The sequence below is a fragment of the Eptesicus fuscus genome, chromosome 23 (assembly GCF_027574615.1).
Source record: "Eptesicus fuscus isolate TK198812 chromosome 23, DD_ASM_mEF_20220401, whole genome shotgun sequence".
NCBI lineage: Eukaryota > Metazoa > Chordata > Mammalia > Chiroptera > Vespertilionidae > Eptesicus > Eptesicus fuscus.
This window is the reverse complement of record NC_072495.1, coordinates 21,393,667-21,417,350: the sequence shown is the minus strand read 5'-3', so window position 1 is coordinate 21,417,350 and position 23,684 is coordinate 21,393,667. Positions and strand designations below refer to the sequence as shown.

Below are 23,684 nucleotides of genomic sequence, written 5' to 3'. Positions count from 1 at the left end.
CATCCGGGAGGGCGGAGGTCAGGATGCTTGTCCACTCTCCTGTCCTTCTGACCTGGGAGGCCCCACAGGCTTCCTGTGGAGGTGTGTGTGGGGGGGGTCGGGGTGCCAGCAGCCCCCCCAGAGGTTCAGCCCCCTGTGGGAGGGGGAGGAGCACTGGCCCGGGAGGCTCTCTGCTAGGCCCCGGTTTGGGGGGGCGAGGCCATCAGCTCACAGCAGGGCTATGGGCTTGTTGCCGGGGGCGCCCAGGTACTGAGAGGAGGCGGCGGCGGCCGACGCGGCCACACTGTCCGGGGCCGAGTACGCCGTGTACAGGCCCGTCACCTGCAGGTCCGGGAAGGACTGATCGCCGCTGCCGGAGACGGGGGTCAGGCCCGAGGCCCCCAGCTCGCAGCCGAGGGGGGAGTCTCCGAAGGCCCCCAGCGTGTCCAGGCTGAAGCCCTCGTCCTTCATCTCCTCCCAGAGGTTCCCTTCCAAAGACACAAGCATTCGGTGAGCTGGCTCAGGTGAGACCCGAGTTCCAATCCCCTCTCTGGGAGGCCCGGGACCCCGTGTGGGATTTAAAGTTCCGTGTGGTCGGAGAAACACCCGGAGGAGTCGGAGTCCCAGCCCCAGCCCTCACCTTCCCACGGGGCACCCCCGGGAACGTCACTTCCTTCGAGCCTCGGGCTCCCCCAGATGAAATGGAGGCCATCTGAGAACCCACCCCCTAAACCAGGGGTGCGTGGAAACACTTAGCCCTCGTTCAGGGGTACCATCCTGGTCAAAGCCAGAGGACAGAACAGCGTTCCCTTTCTTCATCAGGTTAACAACACAAGAATCCGGGGGGTGGGGGCGGGGAGGGAGGCCCCAACACCCCCGTTTCCCAGCTATAACTAATGCACTAGCTTGCTGACAGACTAAGCCAGTGGTCGGCAAACTCATTAGTCAACAGAGCCAAATATCAACAGGACAACGATTGAAATTTCCTTTGAGCGCCAAATTTTTTAAACTTAAACCATATAGGGAGGTACATTGTTATTAACTTAATTAGGGTACTCCTAAGCTGGCCTTTGCTAAAAACTCAAGGGGCCAAAGAGCCGCATGTGGCTCGCGAGCCGCAGTTTGCCGACCACTGGACTAAGCTGCTCACTTGTCCATTTTCCTCGCTAGACATGCAGAGGGCGGAGGCTATTGGCTGGCACATAGTAGGTACACCAGTGTGAGCGAGTGAATGAGTCATGAGCCTTCACTGAAACCTGACCTTTTCTTGTTCGGTCGTTTGCTCGTTCGTTCATTCATTCATTCATTCATTCACTTATTCATTCCCGTGCATGGAGGATGGCCATGTGTCAGGCAGCGGGTCAGTGTGACCTGCCTGCGTTGGCACGTGCAGGTTGCAGCAGTTACTGATGGAACGTTTGGGGTTCAAATCCTGGCTCTGCCACTGACGAGCCAGGTGACCGTGGGCCTTCTCTGTGCCTCAGTGTCCGCACTGGCGGAATGGGCTGTGCAGTGGCCTCACGGGATGCTTGTTGTGGGAAGAGGTGAGGGGCTGTGGCCTCACAGGATGCTTGCTGTGGGATGAGGTGGGGGGCTGCCTGTGAAATGCTGGGCCAGGCCTGCTGCACAGTAAGCACCATGAAATGCTTGATGGAATGTGCTGTTCCCAGGTGGATGGAAGTGTTGGCTGAAGGAATGAGCTGGGGGTGAGCTCTCCTCTGTCTTCCTGCCCCACCCCAGCTTCTCCCTCCCCTCTCTTCCCATCACCCATTCCTCCAGCCTCACCCTGCAGAGCAAAGTCCATGATGCTGGGGTCCAGGGCATCCACCTCGGGGTTCATGTCGGTGCTGATGTTGATGAAGTCCACGGGAGCCCTGCCCACGGCCGGGTGGGGCAGGGGGCTGGGGCTGAGGTCCGGCAGGGCGTGCAGGGGTGGGGTCTGGGCGGGGGCGGGGGAGTCTGGGGCCAGATGTGCCTGGGGCTGGACCTGGTGGTGCAGGGGGACCGACTGCAGGGACAGGGTCATCAGCGGCTGGGGCGGCAGCTGGGAGACGGCCAGGCAGCCGTGGGCCATGGCCACCGTGGTGGCGCGGGTCAGCACGGGTGCCTCGGGCTCCCCCGGTTTGCCAGGGCGGCGGCAGCTTTCTGGCCGGTCCGAGATCAGCTTGTCCAGCTCCTCTGCAGGCAAGGGGGCGGGGGTCACTTAGCAGCCCAGGCCTGGCTCAGATCCCCGCTAGGACCCGGGTGACCTGAGCCAGCCTTTGGGACTCTGTGAACCTCAGGCCCTGCACCTAGGAGATGGCATCGTGCACTGCACAGGGTCATTGTGGGAATGGGGTGAACCCCACGCTGTGCAGGAACGAGGTGCCTTGATAATGACAGTGGCTCCCCTCAGGGGGAACAGTGGGTAGCCCTGACGCTCCTGGACTTCACTTGACCCTCATCACGGCCCTGCAAGAGGGGGTGAGGCAGGGGTCACAAGGCCCGTGAGGCTGGACGGAATGAGCACGTAGGGGTCCTAGCCACCCCCTGCTCCTAGGACAGTGAGAGGAGTTACTGTGGCCTGGCCGGGTGGCACGGTTCGTCGGAGCATGTCCTGTGCACCAAAAGGTTGCAGGGTCCATTCCCGGTCAGGGCACACACCTAGACTGCAGGTTCGATCCCAGCGGGGAGATACAGAAAGGCGAAGCATCTAGAAATTATCCGTGTGCTCTCTATTCATGGTAAAGGTTTTGGCATATTTCTTCCAGTTTCTCTCTCTCTCTCTCTCTCTCTTTATATTTAGACTAAAGGCCCAATCCGTGTACCGGTGGGGTCCCTCGGCCTGGCCTGCGGGGATCAGGCCGAAACCGGCTCTCTGACATCCCCTGAGGGGTCCCAGATTGTGAGAGGGTGGTTCTCGGGTGACACACCCCAGAATCGGGCTCCCTCCTCTCTGGTTTCCGGTGCATCACCCGAGAACCGCAGCTGCCAAGTCACCTCAGCTGAGCAGCTCCTGTGTTGAGCGTCTGCCCCCTGGTGGTCAGTGTACGTCATAGCTACCGGTCAGACAGTCGCTTAGGCTTTTATATAGATAGATACATATCCATGTATAGAGATGTGTGTGTGCACATACATTCAACTATCTAGAGAAATGAGTGTGGATATATGCATGTGTAAGTGTTTATAGATGCGCATACATACAAATCCTTGATTTCTGCAGCATTCATTGGCAGAGGTAGAATAACCAGACCAATAAATGGACACAGTGTATGGGGTTTGGATCTATTACTTTGCCCTGGAAAAGTCGAACAACTTATGTTCCTACGAATTGCACATGCAGGCGCTGTTTCTCCACACCCCAGCCCACTCTGGTGTTGCTGTTTTTTAGACCTGTGTTAGGAAAGGTGAGAACGCAGTGTCCTCCTGTGGTTGTTTAGTTCAGCATTTCTGGGTGAGGACTAGGGATTGCTTGGTGAGCTTCAACAGCTAGTCACGTGTCTGCCCAGGCCCCTCAGCCGGGCGGCCACCAGGGAGAGTGGGGAAGGGAGGGTGTGATGTCACAGGAGGGAAGGAGGGCTGGGGCGGGGCTGGGCGGTGAGGTGTGTGGTGTGTGTGTGTGTATGGGGGGTGTCGGCGCGGGGTCTGGGCCTCACCCGGGTTGGCCATGCTCCGGTGGATGGCAGCCAGGTCCTTCCTCTTCCACTTGTGCATCTCCTCCTCCATCTTGTCGATGCGGGCCAGGTTGAGGGCCCACAGGCAGCCCTTGCGCGAGGACCCGCTCATCTTGTTCTCCACCTTCTCGAAGCACTTGTTCAGGGACAGGTTGTGTCGCACCGAGTTCTTCCAGCCGTCGGGCGCCGTCTGTGGGGAGACACGGGCAGCAGGAGGCCCCTCCAGAGACCTCCCTGCAAACCCTCTCTCCAGGGGGGTCTCAGGCTCGGGCCTCGAGGGCTTCAAGGACAGTGTCCACGCTCCACTTTGAGTCGGGAAGACGAGAGAGAGTGGTGGGGACTGCGGCAAACTGGAGGGCCTCTGCCCCGATGAAAGGGGCAGCTACAGCTCAGCCCCATCATGGTTACGACATAAGAACAGGGCCCAGGGCTGCTGGGTTTTCCACTTTCCCTCCCACTCAGGAAGCAAGCAAGCGAGAGGATGCTAATGCATGGATAACTGGTCAAGTGTATGAAATGCCAACCAGGTTTAAATGCTCTTAGTTTATTGTTGGGTAACCGGATACTGTAATGTACCTCATACGTCCCCTATTCTCTCTCTCTGCCCTTCCCTCTCTCCTTCCCTCCCCCCTTCACCCCTCCCGCCACTGTCCTACCTAATAAAAGAGTAATATGCAAATTGACCGCACCTTTGCTATGCCCAAGCCACGCCCACCATCCAATCAGGGTGAGTATGCAAATTAACCCAACCAAGATGGCAGTTAATTTGCATATCAAGACAGCGTAGCAAGAAGCCAAGTGCTGCAGAAGGGAGCAAAGCTGCAGAGAAGCAAGCAGGTGGGGCGGGGAGAAGGGAGGAAAGCAGGTGGGGCTGGGGAGAGCGCAGCAGGAAGCCCTATTGCAGGAATCTTCCTGCAACGGGCTACTAGTTTTACAATATTTCTGCTAAGCACACTGTCCAGGCTAGGGACCCCACAGCTTGGTACCTTCTGACCGCCTCCTTTTCTGGCTTTGACGCCAACAAGGACAACATTATTAATGACTAAACCACATGCCAGGAGCTGCCAGGCCCTTGACATGCAGAATCCTTGCTAACTTGCCAGCTGGGGATGACTCTCCCCATCTTGCAGGTGAGGACACTGAGGTTCAGAGAAGCAAAGGCTCTCGCCGGGGCCTGTGTTCTGCATCATTCCGTTTTATACGGAGCCTGTGCCGAGTAACTAGGCTGCCCCCTCTGCCCTTTGCCCCCGGGATGCCGAGTGAGCTCCTCTTCATCCGTCAGAGCCCAGCTCAGATACCCCCTTCTCTGTCTGGATTGTTCTGCCCATGTCTGTGGGAGTGCACGTGTGCCCGCACCCTCACTGCCAGGTCTCAGACATAACTGGGAGCCTAGGAGGGCGGCTCGGTGCGGCCGGGGGCCGTTTCTTGGGTCTGACAGTGCCGGGGAGAGGTCAGGGCGGCTCTCGCACCCCGGCCCTGGCTACGGCGCCTCACCTTGAAGTAGGGGAAGTGCTCCTTCATGAAGCTGTAGATCTCGCTCACGGGCAGGCTGCCAGTCTTGCTGTTCTTTAGGGCCATGGCGATCAGACAGCTGGAGGCGAAGGTGGGCAGGCCAGGCATGAAGGCGTCTCGGGCCGACAGCCCAAGGTCCCCTCCGCCAGGAAGCCTGCCCTGCTTGACCCACGGGTACCAGCCCCGACACTCACAGTGCTAACTGTGGATACCTCTTCATGGCCCTACATCTTCCACACCCCCTGCCCTTTTTTTCCTTGACCCTGAGCTCAGCCATTGATACCGATGTGAGAAACCCCATCTTTTCCTGTTTATCCCTTCCCCATAATAATGTCTGTGGGCCTTTAGACATTAACTAGGCTGTTTACAACCCTCCCCCAAATCCTGTGAGTCACACAATACTATTATTATTATTATTATTATTATTATTATTATTATTATTTTACAATACTATTATTTTGATGACTTTAGACATCGGGGGAACTGAGGTCCAGAGAGGCCAAGCCACTTCCCCAAGGCCACACAGCTTGTAAGTGACAGAGTGTTGCCCTGGGCCCAATTCTGGAGTGGATTCTCCACCCCGGGGGTCGACTGACCACATGATGGCCCTTCCTGACAGCATATCACACCTGGGGGGGCTCCCAGTCCCCAAAACCTCCCCCTTGGAAGTCTGGGCCACCACACCTAGCGGTCCGAGGTGCCCTAAAGGCACCCTTCACCCCTCGAGCCCCCCTCACCGCGGCCCACCCTGGACCTCACCTGTAGGAGTAGATGGGCTTGGGGTAGTGTTTGGGGTGCAGCTCTTGAGATGAATGCACAGCCATGCGGGGCTGGGGGTAGGGAGGTCGTGCCCCATACGGGGAGCCATACAGGCCCACAGGAGGGCACTTCCCACAGGCAGGGACAGGGTACAGGTAGCAGAGAGAGAGACGGTGAGACAGAGCATACGTCACTCACGGTAACCCCACCCCACCCCGGGCTGGAAAAGCGAGATGAGGTGTGGGGTGTCCAGCCCCCCCGGAGACAGTCTGGTCTGCACCCACAGCAGGGTTTTAGGGAGAACGGAATGAAGGAGCCCATGACAGGGACTCAGCGGAGAATGTTATTCCCGTGTTCCGGGGGAGCACACTGAGGCTCAGAGGGGTCCCTGGCCCGTCAAAGTCAGGGGTGTCTGCCTCCGAGCTCAGGGCCCCTCCGAGCCCCTGGTACCTGCTGGGTGCCGCGGGGGAGCGGAAACTGTGGTTGGGACGCCAGAGAGTACATCTGCGGTGGGTCCTGCAGGCTGGAGGGGGGCTGCCCCCCCACAGGGAACTGGGGCATCTGCAGGGGCAGGGAGAGGAAGAGACAGAGGGTCAGAGTGACTGAACAGATCCGCAAGCCTGCAGGATGCCCTCTCGCTCCCCAACCCATGCAGCAGCACTTACGCCGGCTCTGTGGCTGGCCACGGGGCCCAGGCCCAGCACGCCTGGGGGGGCCATGCCTGCCGGGCCATGGAGCAGGGGCCCCGGGGTGGCTCCTACATGGAGGTCAGCCACCCCAGCCAAGGAACCTGCAAGAGGGAAACAGAGAGACGCCACGGAGCTGGAGGCAACGTGGCCTTGGCAGGGACAGCCCAGTCCCTGGGCACCTCCCTCAAGAGAGCAGAGCCATACCGCCCCTCGGGGGCCAGGCACATAGTAGGTGCTTGGCAAATCACTTCCCTGCGGGGGGCAGCGATGACGAATGGGTTGGGGATAAGCTTGGGCCAGCCTCAGTTTCCGCATCCGTACCACGTGGCTACCACCTGTGACGTGGGCCACGCGGACAGCTTGTTCAATGAAGGAAATACTCCTGGACGCTCGTTTTCCAGCCACGAACACTGCGGTGACTGCTTTTGTGACGGTTTCTGTTCAGCACTTTCTGTGTCTCTAGGCCAGGCGTCCTCAAACTACGGCCCGCGGGGCCACATGCGGGTGTTTTTGCCCTTTTGTTTTTTCACTTCAAAATAAGATATGTGCAGTGTGCATAGGAATTTGTTCATAGCTTTTTTTTAAACTATAGTCCGGCCCTCCAACGGTCTGCGGGACAGTGAACTGGCCCCCCGTTTAAAAAGTTTGAGGACCCCTGATGTAGGCATTTGATCCACTTGCGGTCACGGCCACCAGCTGCCGTTTACTGACCACCTACTATGTGCCAGGCCCTACTATGTGCTCAGCACCTTCCATGCCTTCTCTTTTCACCTCTAGGTCAGGGTCGGTAAACTTCTCTTCAGGGGTCAGAGAGCAAGTATTTTAGACTTGGCCAGCCATGTGGATTCTTTCTTTTTTTTTTTTTTACAAACCTTGAAAGACGCGAAAACCACCTGTACACAAACAGGCCCGGGCCCTAGCTTGCAGGCTGCTCTAGGTGGCAGGGGCGGGGCCGTCTGTTCTTCGCGGGAACCTCAGCTCCCAGGGGCCTGGCACATAGCGGTGAGCAAAGGAGTGAGTCACACCCCTCCGGGGAAGACGGAATTGGGCACATGTTACAGATGTGGAGACTGAGGCCCGGAGCCTGACCCGGCCAGGGCCACCCCGCCGGGGCGGGGGGGCATTTCTAGGTGTCGCCCCTCCCCGGTCCCACCCGCACGCCGTCCCACCTTGCCCCTGGGCCTACCTGGGTGTGGGTGTGGTGCACTGGGGCCACCCAGGCCCACGCGGCCGCTTGCCATCTGCTGCAGCCGGGGCACGTCCACGGCCGTGAGCCAGGACAGCGACTGCAGGTCCCCGGGAAGGTCCTCGTCGCCGGTCGTGGCCAGGAGCCTGCAGGGAGGGCAGGAGCTCGGGAGAGGCGGGGAGCTCAGGCCAGCTCCGGGGGCTCCCCTGCCTCTGGAGTCTCCCCCTTAGCCCCTGACCTCCCCGAGCCTCCCCCACCTTTCAGTCTCCCCACTCTGGTCCCTTTGGCAGCCAGGTTACACAGCCTCAGATCATGCCTTCATTCACTCCTCTAACACGTTCCTTAGCCCCTGCCCCAGGATGGCAAGCACTCATGTTTGTTGAACACTTACTATATGCCAAGCAGCATGTCAAGTCCTTTCGAGGAATTAAGCCATTGAAACATTCCCGGTTAATCCGTAAGGCAGGTGTTATCATTGTACCCGTTTTACAGATGGGGAAACTGAGGTAATGGCATCCCTGCTCAAAAGGCATAGTCCCACTCGAACCAGGAGGTCACAGTTTGATTCCCGGACAGGGCACATGCCCAGGTCGTGGGCTCTATCCCCAGTGTGGGGCATGCAGGAGCCCGCTGATCAATGATTCTCTCTCATCATTGATGTTTCTATCTCTCTTCTCTCCCTCTCCCTTCCTCTCTGGAAACAATAAAAATAAATTAAAAACAAAAAAAGGATAGGCCCATTCAATCCCCAGAGCAAACCTGACAGGTAGGAAATGCTCATATCCCCCTTTTACAGATGGGGAAACCGAGGCTCAGAGCACCGAGTCACTTGCCCAAGACCGCGTGGTGGGGTGGAACCCAGGCCACGTGGTCTGAGGCCCGGACTCTTCACCGTGACCCCAGGCAGCCCCTGGAGGCTCCATCTAGGACCCATGCCCCCCAGCCCTGAACAGATTCATGAGCCAGAACAGCACTTCCCACGGGAGGAGAAAGGCGGCCAGTGAGGACGCCGGACAGGGACCCGATCTGCGACAGCACTGGGCCCACACAGCACCTTATCCAGGCGACCGTGTGGCTGCCCACCGGCCAGGAGCCCACCCCAGGCCCACACCCCTGCCACCCTGAGGCCAGGGCTGTCCGGTTTGTTGCCGTGAGGCCCCGGGTCCAAATTCTAAGCTCCACGTGTCAAACACAGAACTGGAGAGGGAGAGAGAAAACGGGAAGAAATGCCACCTCTGCTTCTCTCGGGCATGTGACCGGGACCCACCGACGGGCATCAGCCTCCCCCGCCCTGCCATCTGCGGCACCCCCGCCCTGCCCCGTCCCCCCCAGATCTGGTCTTCTCGCCCTCCTTCTCTCTCTTCCTCTCTCTCTCTTCCCCCTTCTTCCCATGTCTCCTGCTCTCTCTTTCCCTGTGTTTTAGGGCCACAATTAGCGTTGCCATGGCCACTGCTGCTCACTTGTCACAGGGCCTGGGCCCACCAAGCTGGCATCAGGTGACCGCCCGGCTGCCCGGCGATTGGCTGCCTTGCAGGAAAACAGGGCCTGGAAACGATTTGAAAACGCGGCCGGCCCGTGTCCGCGGCAGCAGTTGGCCCGGCTGCTGCTGCCCCCGCCGCGGCCCATTGTGTGACAAACGACTGCTGCCCCCGTGGCACGTGGCCCCCATTGTCCTGGGGTCTCAATGCGATTGTTTCTGCAGCCCCCCCCCCAGCTGCCGCCCCTTTGGCCCGCTGGTAACTCATCTGGCCGAGTGACAGCCACGGCCCGGGCCTGGGCGATGCCATCTGTCCCCTCGGCCCGCGGAGACCTCGGAGTGAGGCTGAGGGAGAGAGCCGGGTTGTGCCACCTGCTGTCAGGAATGCCTGGCTGGCTCCCACCCGCCCCTTCTCACCCCAAGGCCAGCCCACCCACCTCCCCACTCCCGCTCAGCAACCTGCTGAGGCTCCCACTGCCCTCACCCGTCTGCCTGGCGCTGGGGCCACAGGGAGCAGCGGAAGGGAGTCCCCGCTGGCAGGTGTCTCAAGGTGGGGGCCCCATCGGAGCCCCGGATGGTGGTGGGGTGGCTTGTAAACGCACCAGGTTCCTGGGCGCCCCCGTGGACCAAATCTCTGGTGGCGGGTGCATCTCACAGGCAGGACCCGTGGTGGTTAAGAGCTTGGGCTCTGGGTTCTAATCCTGGTCTCCACTTACCTGCGGGCCACTGACTGAACCTCTCTGAGCCTCAGTTTTCCATCTGTGAAATGGGGGTAAAAACAGTTCCTGTCTCGTAGGGTGTTGTGAGGATTAAATGTTACTGCATGTAAAGCACTTGGAACAGTGTCTGACTTGGCGGTCATTAATATTAATATTAATACTAATATCAGTATTAATGTTAATGATAAACTTAGGGCCTCAAGGGAGTGGGCTTTGCGGGGGCACATACCCCTGCCCCTGTGGTTGCTACCACTAGGGCTTTCGTGTGTTGAGCACTTCTGTGTGCCAGAGCCTGGGCTACCCTCTGCCTCCATTTCACAGATAGGAAAACTGAGGCCTGAGCAGTCCCAGCAACGCTCCGGGCACCTTAGTGTCCCCCCACCTGAGCCCCAGGGAGCACCCTGGTTAACCACAAACCTCCACCTTCTCCCAAGCCCCGCTAACGTCCCCAGGAAGGCAGGGGCTGCACCCCCAGATCTTGGGGCCCCCCAGGTCTGGTAGGGAGGAGGCCAGGGTAGGGGCAGAGCCCACGGCAGGGTGCAGGTGGCCCCGGGAGATCCTGATGCTGAAGCAGGAGCCATGCAGCCCCTGAGGGAGGAGCTGGACCCCTAGAGTCCCACCCAGGGCTGGGCACACAGTGCTCAGTACGTCCTCAGGGCTGGACCAATGAGCACACAGACTCAGGTTTCCCGGATGCCCCACCCCCATCCTCCCCAGGGTCAGGCAGGGCGGAAGCCTGTGGACACGAGACCCTGGCGTGTGGCCTAGCCCTGAGCTAACGTGGGTTACGTGTTTGGTCTCATGTCAAACTCACAAGAGTCTGAGCACACAGGTATTGTTATCATTACTGCCTTCCCATTTGCCAGATGGGGACACTGAGGCCAGGGAGGACACGGGCTTGTCTAGGATACCCCAGCCAGAGACTGGGTTCGTTATAGCCCACTGTCCCTTCCCCGGCCCTGCAGGAATGGTTGAAGATACGGGCTCTGTGCATCCTAGACAATCCTAGCACCGCGCCGAGAGGGAACCGCTAGCTGCTGTGGCTACTTAAATTTAAATCCATTAACATGGAAATTACAGACTCAGCGTCTCTGTCACACCAGCCACGTCGGAGGCTCGGTGGCTGCCACAGTGGACAGTGCAGAAAGTCCTACCAAGAGGCAATGAATGGTCTAGAACATTCCTTTCAGTCTTAATGGAAAAATCCGTGGTGTTTCTACATCGCCTGATCACAAGTACAAATCTGAGTTAGGTTTGGAAATTTCATGAGCTGATTTCATGGGGGTTCTGAGTTTTAGTATGTTTCCTTATAAAAGATTCCCCTAGCAAAAAGGGAGAGAAAGGCAGATATCTGTAATACTGTCAACGATAAAATAAAATAAAATAAAATAAAATAAAATAAAATAAAATAAAATGAAAAAAGAGCCCCCCAGCTCACCCCCCGCAGTGAGGAAGTGAGGGCAGGGCTCGGTAAACCTGGGAGCTGGGTACCGCGGCCACACCAAGTAGTGAGCTCCCTGTCCCAGGGGCATGCAAGCAGGAGCCGAGGGTCCTGCCAGGCCCCTGTTGGGTGAAAGATGAGCCCACGCAGCCTCCAAGGACCCTGTCATCCATGGCGGTAGCGTGCAGGTGACCCCCTAGTTGCATTCCCAAAGCGTTACCATCCTGGCACGCGCCTGTCCCTCCGAGGCCTCAGTTTCCCCATCGGAAGAGCAGGGGTGGCAGAGGAGAGGTTCCCTCAGCGCAGCACTGGCGCTGGGGCTCCAGGAAGGCAGAGGAGCACCGTGGTGAGAAGCAGGCAGCACCCCGAGGCAGGGGGGCCCCGCCTGCAGGCTTCCTGGCTGTGTGAGCTGAGCAGGTAACTCACCTTCCCGGGCCTCGGTCTCCCCGTGTGTGAAATGGGAACCAAATGGCACCTACACGAAACGGGCTGGGCACAATACGGTGACAGTTCGCTAAGCGTTTGCTGAAAGAGCAGCTGACACGGTTAGTCCGGGGTTTCAGGAGTGACCCTGACAAGGCGCCTTCCTCAAACCAGGTGGGGGGCTTGTCACAGACAGGGCTTTGGGGGCAAAGAAACAAAAACACACCCCAAAACAAAAACAAATACCTATCCGGCACTTCAGAGGCCCCTCCTGATTCAGGAGGTCGCCCACAGCTCCCCACTCCACACTGGGGGGCTCTCCTTTCTTTTCAAAGCTCAGCCTTACACACATATATATACACACACACACTCACACACATATATATACACACACACACACACACTCACACACACACACACACACACCACACACACACACACCCCTAGGGGGCAGCATCACCCCTTTCACAGATAGGAAAGGTGAGGCCGAGCAGGTGCATGTGCTTCAGCTGCCTCCTGGCAGCAGCCCCAGGTACCTCCCCAGCACCTCCCACCTGCCCTCCCCAGGCCTCAGTTTCCCCATCCGGAACGCAAGGGGTTGAGTCCCTTCCATCTCTGCGGGGCTGCCCACTGGGACCCACAGCCTGCAGGGCCCCTGGGAAATGGGGGGATGCTGAGGGGTGTGAGAGGGGGGGCAGGGCCTGGTTAGGAGCGAGCTGGCACCCTGGGAAAACCAACACCAGAATAACCTGTCACCAGGGTCGTGACGCAGCTGGCATTTCCCGAGGGCTTCCGGTGTGCTGTCACCCCATTGCTCCTGGGAGCCCCGGTGGGTTTGCTCAGAGGGCTCTGGCTCCTCAGAAGGCCCAGCCCAGGCCCTGCGTGACCCCTCTCAGCCGGGGAGCCCAGGCCACGTCCCCCCTCATTGTTCTCTCTGTGGCATTTGTGTCGTGGTTATGAGTGGGGGCTCTGGGGTCGGCCAGGCCTGAGTTTGAATCCCACCCGGCCACTTAGTAGCTGGGAGCCTTGTCTGGCGTCATCTGCTTCTTTGAGCCTCGGTTTGCTCATCTGTTAAATGGGGGCGCTAACACCTATGCCCATCTCACAGGCTGTTTGTTTTGAGGGTTGGATGAGCCCATGCAGGCAGGTGCCCAGCTCATCAACGTGCATTGCACGGCAGAGGTTCCATTACGGCAAACATCCTCTGAAGGGTATGGATTCGGCATCAAGTGGCCTCTGGGAGGATGGCCACTAGCAGTGTCCACAGCATTTCACAAACATTTCCCGAACTTCTACTTGCCAGGCCCTGCTCCGGGAAGTAGACAAAACTCCTGCCCACGGAGATCACTTTCTAGCGGGCCTAGGGGAGAGGAGGGAGAACTGCCCCGAGGCGTGCCCACCTTCCTGCCACCTTCCTCTTAGCTCTGCACCTTCTTCATCTCCCGGCGGCCTGTGGGGTGGCTACTGATCATACCCATTTCACAGATGGGACAGCTGAGGCCCAGAGAGGGAAAGAGATGCCCCTCAGCCACACAGCATGTCAGCCACGGGGCTGGAATTTAAACCTCTTCCCCTGGAACCTCGTCCCTCAGCCACTCTGCCAGCTTGGCTGAAGTAAGTCAGGAAGGGCGAACCACCGTCATACCGTTTTTAGAAGAATCTGCTCGGGGCCTCCACGGTGGCAGAGCCATGGTCAGGGGGCCCCGTGGTGGCCCTGGGCAAAGTGACACACGCCGGCTGCCATCCTACACTGAGAGGAGCACCAACCGGACAACCTCAACCATGTCCTTGATCAGCCATGTTGCTGGAGGGATGGAAGGTGGGCCAGGGGAGCAGGCCACTAGAGGGGTGAGCCCAGGGAGACCTGGATTCCAATCCTGGCTCCACTCCTAATGGGGGGGGGGGTCCTTGGGCAGGCGACTCAATGCCTTGGAGCCTCAGTTTCCTCCTGTGCAGAATAGAGGTGACCACAGGCCTGCCGCTTGGTTCAGAGCAGGTAAACCACGGGAAGAGAGCAGGACAGTGAGTGGGCGGCTCAAGAGCTAGAGATGCGTTTATGAGACCCCCAGCCGCCGGAGTGGCTTTCAAAAGGGACATCAGCACCTGTCCCTGTCCTTCAAACTCGTCAGGGAGTAAGAGTCCAGCCCCTCGCCGGGATCTGGCCCTTGGCTACCTCCTTCCCTTCTCTTCCTTCCCATCCCCTCTGCTCTGGCAAACCTGTTCATCTTTTAGTTCCTCCAACAGGCTGTTCTCTTTGCACATGCTGTTCCTTCTGCCTGAAATGCTGTTCCATGTACTCATTCCCGGCAGGCTCTTTCTTTCTCATGCTTTTGATCTCAGCCTAAATGTCCCCTCCTCTGAGAGTCCCCTCCTGGCCACTCCCCGATCCCTAGTGGCCCTTTATTTTGCATTTATACACGTTTTGAGCCTCACTCTACAAGACTAAGGATGGGAAGCCCTCTGTTCTGTTCAGCACCCAGAACAAGGCCTGGCAGCCTGTGGGCATTTATTACATACCTGCTGGAGCAGAAAAGGAAGAAAGAGCCCCCATCCCAGCTCCAACACCTCTTGCATGCCCCAGTCTCTCTCCATTTTTCTGCCCAGCTTAGATACCACTGCCCCCAGGAAGCTCTCCCAGACCAGTCCAGCATCTCCCAGTCTTTCATCCCCTAGAATGATCTATGCCATTCGTGTCTACACGTGACACAAACTCCCACCAATCACCCGTTACTTTTACTCGGGCATCTCTTCCCATCTACATCAGCCTTGTAGGTAGACGCTAAACTCCCGGAAGACAGGGATAACTTCGTCCTACACCCGAATACAGACTCAGAGGACACCAGTCCAGGCTTTCATTCTCTCACAAATACTTGTCCACCGAGGCGAACTGGACCCCAGGGCCACTGCCCTGTCTGTAAGGCGAAAGGCAGTGATGTTCTTACAGAGGTGCCTGCACGGGGCCACACATATGGGTGGGTGGAATACAGTTCTGTGGGGACCTTTGCCTACAGAGCTGAAGTCAAGCCCACAGCGAACCCCTTATTTCCTATCTTGGGGCTCCTTAGAGTTGATATAGCAATTGAGCAGTAGAAGGAACATCTGCTGGGGGTACACATCCCATGTCAACCCCTTTGTAGCTGTGGGACCTTGGGCAAGTCACCTCACCTCCCTGCACCTCAGTTTCCTCATCTGTAAAATGGGTTAGTAGTGATGATTCCCACCACAGAGGGCAGATAAACTGTAAGACAGTGCCCAGCATGCAGGAGGCGCTCTAACCATGATTCTTCCTTCCTCCTCACTGCGTTCTCTCCTCTTGCCTTTCCTGGTCACTGGGAGGGGTTTGTCCCGAAAGTACTGTCACTAGGGGGTCAGGTGACCACCCCGGCGGTGCAGAGGCATGCCGGGCCCTCCCTGGGATGGCACCTCCACGCTGGTTACAAGAAGTCTCGCCTGCCGCCTCCAGATGTGGTCAGTAAGAAACCGTTACATCACCACAAACTGTTCCTGGCTCTGATTCAGCCTCCACACCGAAGGGATTAAGCATCTCACAGGGGTGTTTATTTAGCCAACATATCTTATGTAGCCGTTTCCAGGAAACAGGGACTCAAAAGCAAGTGCAGAAATGGGGCTGGGAGGGAGCGTAATGTGAAATGATTACATTAGGAGTTAGGAAAAGAGAATCTTCCCTTTCTAGAACTTGGCTTGGGACGTGTGTGTATGTGTGTGTGCATGTGCGTGTATGTGTGTGTGTGTGTGCGTGTATGTGTATGTGTGTGTGTGTGTGTGTGTGTGTGTTTCTGGGGGTGGAACCACAGGACCCCGAAGGAGGGCTAGACCTCAGCAAGGCTGCCCTCTTCCTTGCCCACAGTGTAGACTGAGAGCTGTTCAGGCACCAGGAGGGTGAAGGATTGTAAGGATGTTGGGATGGTCCCGCCCCTGACAGATGGAGCCCACACCCTCTGCAAGGTTACAACCGATTTGGGGGGCGGGGGTACACTGACGGGGGGTTAACCATCGCCATACAGAGCTCGGGGGGAGGTTGGAGGAAAGGCAGGTGGTGTCTGCCTGTCTGCTCCATGCGACAGGATGTTGTCATCACGAGCATATAGCCTCCCCGCATTTCCATGGATGTGTTATATCTCACACGACTGTCACCCACCCACCCACCCACCCATCCACCCACCCATCCACCCAATGAGTATTTATTAAGTATCTATTGTGTGCCCCTCGCTGTGGTTCACAGAGGAGAAAACCATCGTCAGCAAGGAGAAGGGGTTTTGCCCAAGGTCACCTAATTTCTGAGAGGAGGGTCTGGCACGGTCCTGGGAGAAGGTGAGGGCCCGAGGAGCCAGCAGCCAGCCTTCTCTCGCCTCTCTGGGCCTCAGTTTCCCAATCTGTAAAACGGGTTTGTGGGACTTGACCTCTAGAATAAATTCAACTCTGTGGCCCGGCCCCTTCCTGAGTGCATGCCTTTGGGTGCGCCATGGTTCCGGGCCACCGCCTCCTTGTCTAGAAGCTGGGATAATGCCAGAACCTGCCTCACGGTTGTTACCATAAAGGGGATGGTGCACTTGCTAAGGAGCTTAGCAGGTGCCCGGCACACAGTAGGTGCTTAATAACTATTTCTTAGCACTTCTAAGAGGGGGAGTCCCTTCCAGGCCTTGAGCCGGGCGGGGGGGGGAGGGGGGGAGTAGCTAACCCACGTTGAGCTCAAGCTGTTTGCCGTCGCCCGGGAGGTCAGGGCTGCCCCAACCCCTGGCCCCTGGCCACCGTGTTGCAGGCGGGGAGACGGCTGCCAATTTGCTGTCTAGGCCCGGCCACTGACGCCCGACAGCTCCCTGGGGACAGGGCGGCCGCCTCCAGCTGCTGCCCATTCCCCCCACCGCCCCGAACACAACCATTGAAAGTTAACGGCCAAACCGGGCCCCTAGGGATGCGGGGCAGCCGGCTGCGTGAAGGGCTGTGTGGGGGCTGGAGCCAGGCTGGACCAGCAGCCCTGAGCGGTCCTTGGAGCCATTCTCGGAGGCCTGGGAGGCGGAATGAGAAGCCCATAGACCTCTCCAGGGACATTATGCAGGGAAAATGGGATTCGTTGGAAATGGGGCGGTGGGGGGGAGGGGTTGCTGTATGATCATAAAACCTTCCCTTCTGCCCCAGGCCTGGCTAAACAACTTCTCTAGACGGAGGCTCAGAACCTCCCAATAACCCGTGAATTGGGTTCTCATTGCTCCACTGCCCAGACGAAGAAACCGAGGAACAGAGAGGGCCAGTGACTTGCCCAGGGTCACACAGCTGGGAGGTGGTAGGACAACGTATTCTGCTCCAGCACCTGTGCTCTTCACCAATGGGGCGGGGGTGGGGGGTGTAGCAGCCACAATACCCTGCAGGTGCCACAGCCTCAGGTTCAAATTCTCACTGTGCCCATATCTAGCGGCATCATCTTGTGGAGCCGTTTAATCTGGTTGAGCCTTGGTTTCCTCATCTGCCAAATGGGCACAATAGTGCTACTCAGATGGGGTCGCTGTGGCCCAGGTCAGGCAGGTAATAAAGGGTTAAGAAACCACCAGTGATGATGATGATGATGATGATGATGATGATGTCATTCTGCCTTCTGGACATACTAGTTATTTCACATGAGAAAACAACCCTGAATCCATGTGAATGACAAAGGCCGGGCACCCATTTCCCCAGGATCATTCAATTGGCAAATAGCAGCGTCAGAAATTGTTATTTAATCTTTATAACAACTCCATGTAGTGGGTGCTATTTCTGTCCCCATTTTATGGATGAGGAAACTGAGGCTCAGAGAGCTCCACACAGCCAGAGAAGTTGGGATTATAACTGACCCCAGAGCCCAAACTCACAAGCCTTAGGCTGCCTCTATCCATCTGCCATTATTTAACCTTTTGCACTCGGATGTCGAGTGTGACTCGACACGGTTAGCATTAAATCCCGAGTAGAATAAAGGAATCGAGAAAAAAGCAAGCGAGTGCAAAGGGTTAAACCCTTGGGCGCTGTAGGGAAACCCAGAGGCCTTTGGTTGTAGGATCCTGGGAAGGGCCATTTCATTTTCCTGGGCCTCAGTTTCCCCACCTGTACAATGGGACTCATCAGAGCAGCGTCCCAGGCTGAGGTGAGTGATGGGGAGAGAGGGGCTGGCATACAGCAGGTGCTCGCCGATGGCTGTGTGCCTGGCCCACATCTGGGGTCGCAGCTCCACACACAGCAGGCTCCCGGCAAATATGTGTTTGCATTTGTGCCTCAGCTGGGTCTCGGAAAGCAGCCTCCAGACCCACAGCCCTCAGGGAGCCGCCTCCCTCTAATGGAGGGCGGCGGTCTTCTCCACAAGGCACGGGAGGCGGATGGGGGACGTGAGGTGACAGCCCGCTCGTCTCAGGCCGGCCCCTGTCCCGCTCCCACTCCATAATCTGGGCTGTCACCCCTCAACCCTTGGACACGGTGCTTGCCATGGGGGTGGGGCTGGGAACCACGTCAGGCCTCTCAGAGCTCAAGGGAGAGAGGTTGTGGGGGGTGGGGGAGGGGGGGCGCATCCAGGTCCTTTCTTTTTTTATTCTAATCCCTCCCATTTGCTATGTGACCTTGGACAAGCCCCTTCTCCTCTCTTGGCCTCAGTTTCCCCATCTGTAAAAGAAGGGGCTGGACCTTTCTAGGCCTGAGCTTTGAAGAGAAAAAGGGGAAACCCCACACACACCCCACCTCCACACCCATGCCTGCATCTCCCTTCATCCCGTCTCAGGAAGTCATGTATTTTGGCCTCGGTCTCCATCTCATTTATTCTTCAAATACATGAGACCTAGAAGGGACCTTAAGACCATCTAATTCCAGAGCATCCTTTAACCGATGAGGAAACGAGGCCCAGAGAGGGCAAGGGACTGGTCCAAAGTCACACAGCCAGGCTTAGAACCCAGGAGTGCACCGAGGAGGATGGAAGCCAAACCCCAATTTTGGGGGCATTTCCTGGAGAGGTTAGGGCCATTGGAGAGGAAGCCATAGCTGCTTTTGTCATCTTAACATTCGCCAGGATGCCCAGTCTCTCAACCAGGCGAGGGCTTGTCTTGGCAAGGACAAAGGACCACAGGCATTTAGAGACGCCACTGCCCCAGGCCAGGAGCTCAAGGCCCTCAGAGAGACCCACCTTGACATCAGAACGTCCTAGCTTTCCTACAGAACCCCGCAGTTTAATGGACGGATTGTTTTCAGGAACCGTAAACAGCGCACACCCCCTTCAAGCAACGATAAAATATACGGTTTGTCCCGGCTGCAGCCCTCACCTGTATTCCTGCGGAGAGGGAGTGGGGTGATGACGCGGCCCTGAGTTTCGAATGATTCCTGACATTATGGATGAGATGTCACTTTCTATCATCTCCTTGGAGAAAAGACAAGCAGAAAACAAAGCTGCCGTGAGCAACGATGTGGACGGGGCAGAAACCACAGTTTTCCCACAGTTCAGAGGGATGGAGCTCAAACAACCGACAGTATACTTGAAAGAAAGAAAGAAAGGAAGGAAGAAAGAACGAATGAAAGAAAGAAAGAGAGAAAGAAAGAATAAGAAAGAAAGAAGAAAGAAAGAAAGAAAGAAAGAAAGAAAGAAAGAAAGAAAGAAAGAAAGAAAGGAAAGAAGGAAGAAAGGAAGGAAGAAAAGTACTAGAGGATTCCTGGGCGTCCCAGGTCACTTTCCCAGGGCAATTCTACAGGGTTTTAGAAGCGAATGAAGAGAATGGAATGGAATTCCAGGTTCTTTCGAATGAATGGGGGAAGGGCAGAGGGAGACTCTAGAATCTTAAGTGTCAACACTTGGAAAATGTGGGCTCGAAAAATAGAAATCAGAAAAGCCCGATTCCTTTCCAAGCCCAACCTTTTCAACCGCACGCAGCTACGATCACTTTGAAAATAAAAAGCAAGGAAGGACAGCTGGATGCGTCTGTGCCTGTTGCTCTGGGGGAGCCGAATTCCCGCTTGCAAAAGGAGTCATCCCCCCGCATGGCTCCCGCCCTGGAAATGCCTTCAGAAATGCCACCTGCCCTGGCCGGAAAGCCAATCCAACCCTCACCCCACCGCTGCCTTAACCAACACACAGCCTTTAAGAAAAGAAATCTTTCCTAAAGTTCTCCAACTCCAAGCCTGAAATGTACACAGAAACCCACCCAAGACTCTCAGATCCGCCTCCAAAAGTCATTCAGGGATCCCCAGGAAGGAGGAAAAAAATAAATAAATAGAGCAGAATAAGGCAGCCCCGCAGCAAGCCCTGTGCCCGGGTCTCCGCCCTGGAAATGCGATGCCGGGCACTTCCCGGGAGGAGGGAGCAAAGCCGACCGTGCGTGGCGGTACCTGGAGCCAGTCCTCGCCGGGCCGCCGCTACCCGCGCTCCTGGGCTGGGCGAGGGTTTCGGAGGGGGACTCCCTCGCGCTCGCCCCTCGCGTTCTGCAATTTGGTCGCCGTCGCAGCAAGAACCGTTTTTAAATTTCCCTCTCTGGAGCTGTCCAGCTCAGAGCATGCGCAGTAGCCCCGCGGGGGGTCTTTTCGCCCCCCCCGAGGGTCAGTTACAGGGCAGGGTCAAGGGGATGGCAGCCGGCGTTTCCCGGCAGCGGCGAGCCTTGCACGCCTTGGGGCTCCAGGTGGGGTGGGGCGCCAGGTTAGGGACACCCCTCTTCCAACTTTGCCCACGGTGGCAGCAGCTACATGCCTGCGAGCTTGCCTGGAGGAGCGGTTTAGGCCAAAAGCATTGAATGGCAAAAGGATACCGGGTGCATTCAAACTTGCAATCCGTCACTGCCCAGCGGGGAGGGCGGTGGGCGGATGGAGAGACTGCAACCCTCTTTCTCCCCTAAAGCGGGGACCGGCCAGGAGGCCGAGTCGGGGCCGCAGGTAGACCGGATTCCGGCCACCTGTCCCTTTAAGAAAGTTGCGCCCGGGCGGGCTGGCGCGCGGCGCGGGGCGGGAGGGGACCGCGGGGCCGGGAGCGCTCCGCGCCGGGCGCCTCCACCTGCCGGGCAGCGAAGGGGGGCCGGGCTGAGCGCGGGGGGCCAGGCGCGGGGGTGGGCGCCCCAGGTCTGCGCGTTGCGCCCCCCTGGCCCGCGTGGAGAGTGAGTTGGCCCGGAGCGATCGCCGCGGGGGTGGGCCGCGGCCCGAGCCCGCAGCAGCAGCGGCGGTGGAGGCTGCGGGGCTCGGGGTCCGGAGCGGCGGCGATCGAGCCGGCGGAGCCGTTGGGGGCGGCGGCCCGCCGGTGCGCCCGCGCTCCCGCCTTCCCGGCCGCGGGGCCCGCGCCGCCGGCCGCCCCGCCCCGCCCGGCAGCGGCCGCGGGAAAGGTGGCGCGGACCGCGGGCGGCGGGCGGGGCGGAGCGGAGCGGAGCGCGCACAAAGGTCTCCCCGGTCCCCTTGGAAGGCCCGAGGAGTTTGATCCCCCAAGAAAGTTTGCATTCCCGGTCCTCTCACCCTTGAGCCTCTGTTGGAATAAGTTGCCACAGCCACAACAACAGGAACAGTCACCTTTATTTTATTTTATTTTATTTTATTTACGCATTTCTGCCGCCTCGGCTGGTCTTTGCACCGGCCCCTTGGCAGCTGGGATGGCCCCCTTTTTGCAGATGGGGAAATGGAAGCTCTGGGCCCCCATGAGTGGGCCAAGGGGGCGAGGCGAGCGAGTGACTGGAGGCCTCTGCGCCTGCCTGTGGGGGTCATCAGGCCCCAGGATGGAGGCTTCCAGGGGTTTTTGAGGCTGTCCTCGCCTTCTGTTTCCTGCAGCGGCAGGAGAACGCACCTCCGCATCTGGGGTTTAAGTTCCGACCGGAGCTGAGGCTCCCTGGGCTGGCTGTGCCTGGATTTCATTTCCCATTCAGGTGGGCTGTGCCCTGGCGCTGGTCCATGTCCTGAAGGGTTTTCTTGTAGCACCTGGCCGCCCTGCCTCCTTTCTTCTAGGCCAGGAGCAAATAGATCAGCTTGCACTCTCTAAGGGGGTGGGGGGTGGGGGTGGAATCAGGAGAAGTAATTTACAGATGTTAGTTAAGGTCATGGTCAGGAAACTTTCTCATTTTTCCTCTCTCTTTCCCACCTGCATATATTTAAACTTTGTATTTTGACGGATGATGAAAGGTAGTTTACAATGCCTCGAATGTCCCCGAATGACCGGCCTGTAATAAGTTCACCGGTTAAGTTGCCCTGTACGTACCTGCGGAGTCAAAGCATTTGGGTTTATTTCTTTTCATCTTTAAGGGAGTTGTAAGTAAACGGGGTGACTTGACAGCCTCCTTCGGAAGCGACAGCCCCTTTCATTACCAGTGATCATTTTGTATCTTTCGAATCGTTTGGAAAGAAAGTCTGTCTTCTGAAACGGGTGATCCCCTTTCCTATAAAGCTTTCAAAATAAAAGGCATTCCGTCTGCGAGTTCTGTAGACACAAGTGCTATGGAAAAGAAGAGCAAGGATCCTTCAATTTTTTATTTTTTTTATTTTTTTTAAAGAGAGAGATGCAGGATGTTCTAGGCAGCCCTCAAGAGCCCCTTTGGAATGTTGGCTGGCAAACGCGATGATTTCACTAAAGATTGGGATTTTCAGTGCTTTGCTTCAGGATTGGGTGGTGAAAATATTGCCCCTCAAACATGTACTGTTACAGAGTTATTCAGAAAACCCGGCTATCTTAGCCGAAACCCTTCTTTTGTTAGAGTCCCGTATGTCCCCCCTTTTATAAATGTAGGGTGTCCTCACGCCTGCTGCGTTGTGTAAGTCACCGGGGGTGCAATCAGAACCATAAAAAGCAAGAGCTGAGAATCCATATTTAGTCATGTACTTATTTCTCATTCATTTGGAGCATGTTGGTTGTGTCGGAGTGGCTGGCTCAGATGTTTGGTATCAGTATCAAGCGGTAGATACACGAATCCCTTTTCAAGCATAGATTGATCAAAGCAATCCATCATTATTCCAAAGACTTTCCAGCAAAAAAAGAATGGCAAAGAAAATGCATGCACACACACCCTCCCCATATGTTGTTTGGCAAGAGAGTCTCTCTTCCTGGGAGACACTGACATGTGAAGTTAATGAATCTACAATTAGAAAAACATAGCAATCAGGTGAGAGGAATCAACAAAAGGGTAACTTGATGCAATGATGGACCATCTTCCAGAAATCCTGCACCTTCTATCTACTGGCTGTTGACATAAGAAATGGCCAAACCTGTAGAGACATTTTATAAGTGTTTATTTGAGCCCCCAACCGGTTTGGCTCAGTGGATAGAGCGTCGGCCTGTGGACTCAAGGGTACCAAGTTCAATTCTGGTCAAGGGCATGTACTTTGGTTGTGGGCCCATACCCAGTAGGGTGTGCAGGAGGCAGCTGATCCATGTAAAAAAAATCAATAAAAAATACATATATATTTTAAAAAAGAGTTTATTTGAACCAAACTGGTGACGACTGCTGGGAAGCAATATCTCAAATGCTCCTCGGAGATCCTTATTTTTAAGCCAGCATCTCAAGTGTTTCTGGGATCAAATAAGTGTGGGCACCTGTGCCGGGTGATCCCCTTACTGAAGTGAAGATGGCCAACACCCTTTTTTCTTTCTTAATTAAAGAAGGCGAAGCTCACCTGTGTCCATAGCTACATAAGTAGCATCATAGCGTTTGCTCCTGGCAGGGGAGGGCCTCAGATGGGTCCCGAGTTTGCAGAAGTAGCTGCGTGGCTGCCGGCAGGATTCCCACAAGGCTGAACAGAAACCCAGGTCCCCAGGCTCTGCGGAAGGAAGGAAGCGAAAGCAATAAGTATACGGCTTTTCTGTTTACTCTGCGGTTGGATGTAGTGGGAAAAGCTCGAGTCTGGGCCCGCGTTTCTGAAATGTC

The 23,684-nt window shown here is 56.9% G+C and overlaps 1 protein-coding gene across 1 annotated transcript; it reads right to left on the bottom strand.

Moving 5' to 3' along the window:
- Nucleotides 1-207: 207 nt before the first annotated feature.
- Nucleotides 208-19,222, bottom strand: FOXN4 (forkhead box N4). The gene is made up of 9 exons (XM_028146686.2): nucleotides 19,131-19,222; nucleotides 7,779-7,924; nucleotides 6,569-6,693; nucleotides 6,354-6,464; nucleotides 5,904-6,031; nucleotides 5,127-5,223; nucleotides 3,615-3,822; nucleotides 1,765-2,157; nucleotides 208-467 (listed from the first exon to the last, which is right to left on the bottom strand). The coding sequence occupies exons 1-9, from the start codon at nucleotides 19,220-19,222 to the stop codon at nucleotides 208-210; spliced, it is 1,560 nt and encodes a 519-aa protein (XP_028002487.2).
- Between the last annotated feature and the right edge of the window lie 4,462 nt (nucleotides 19,223-23,684).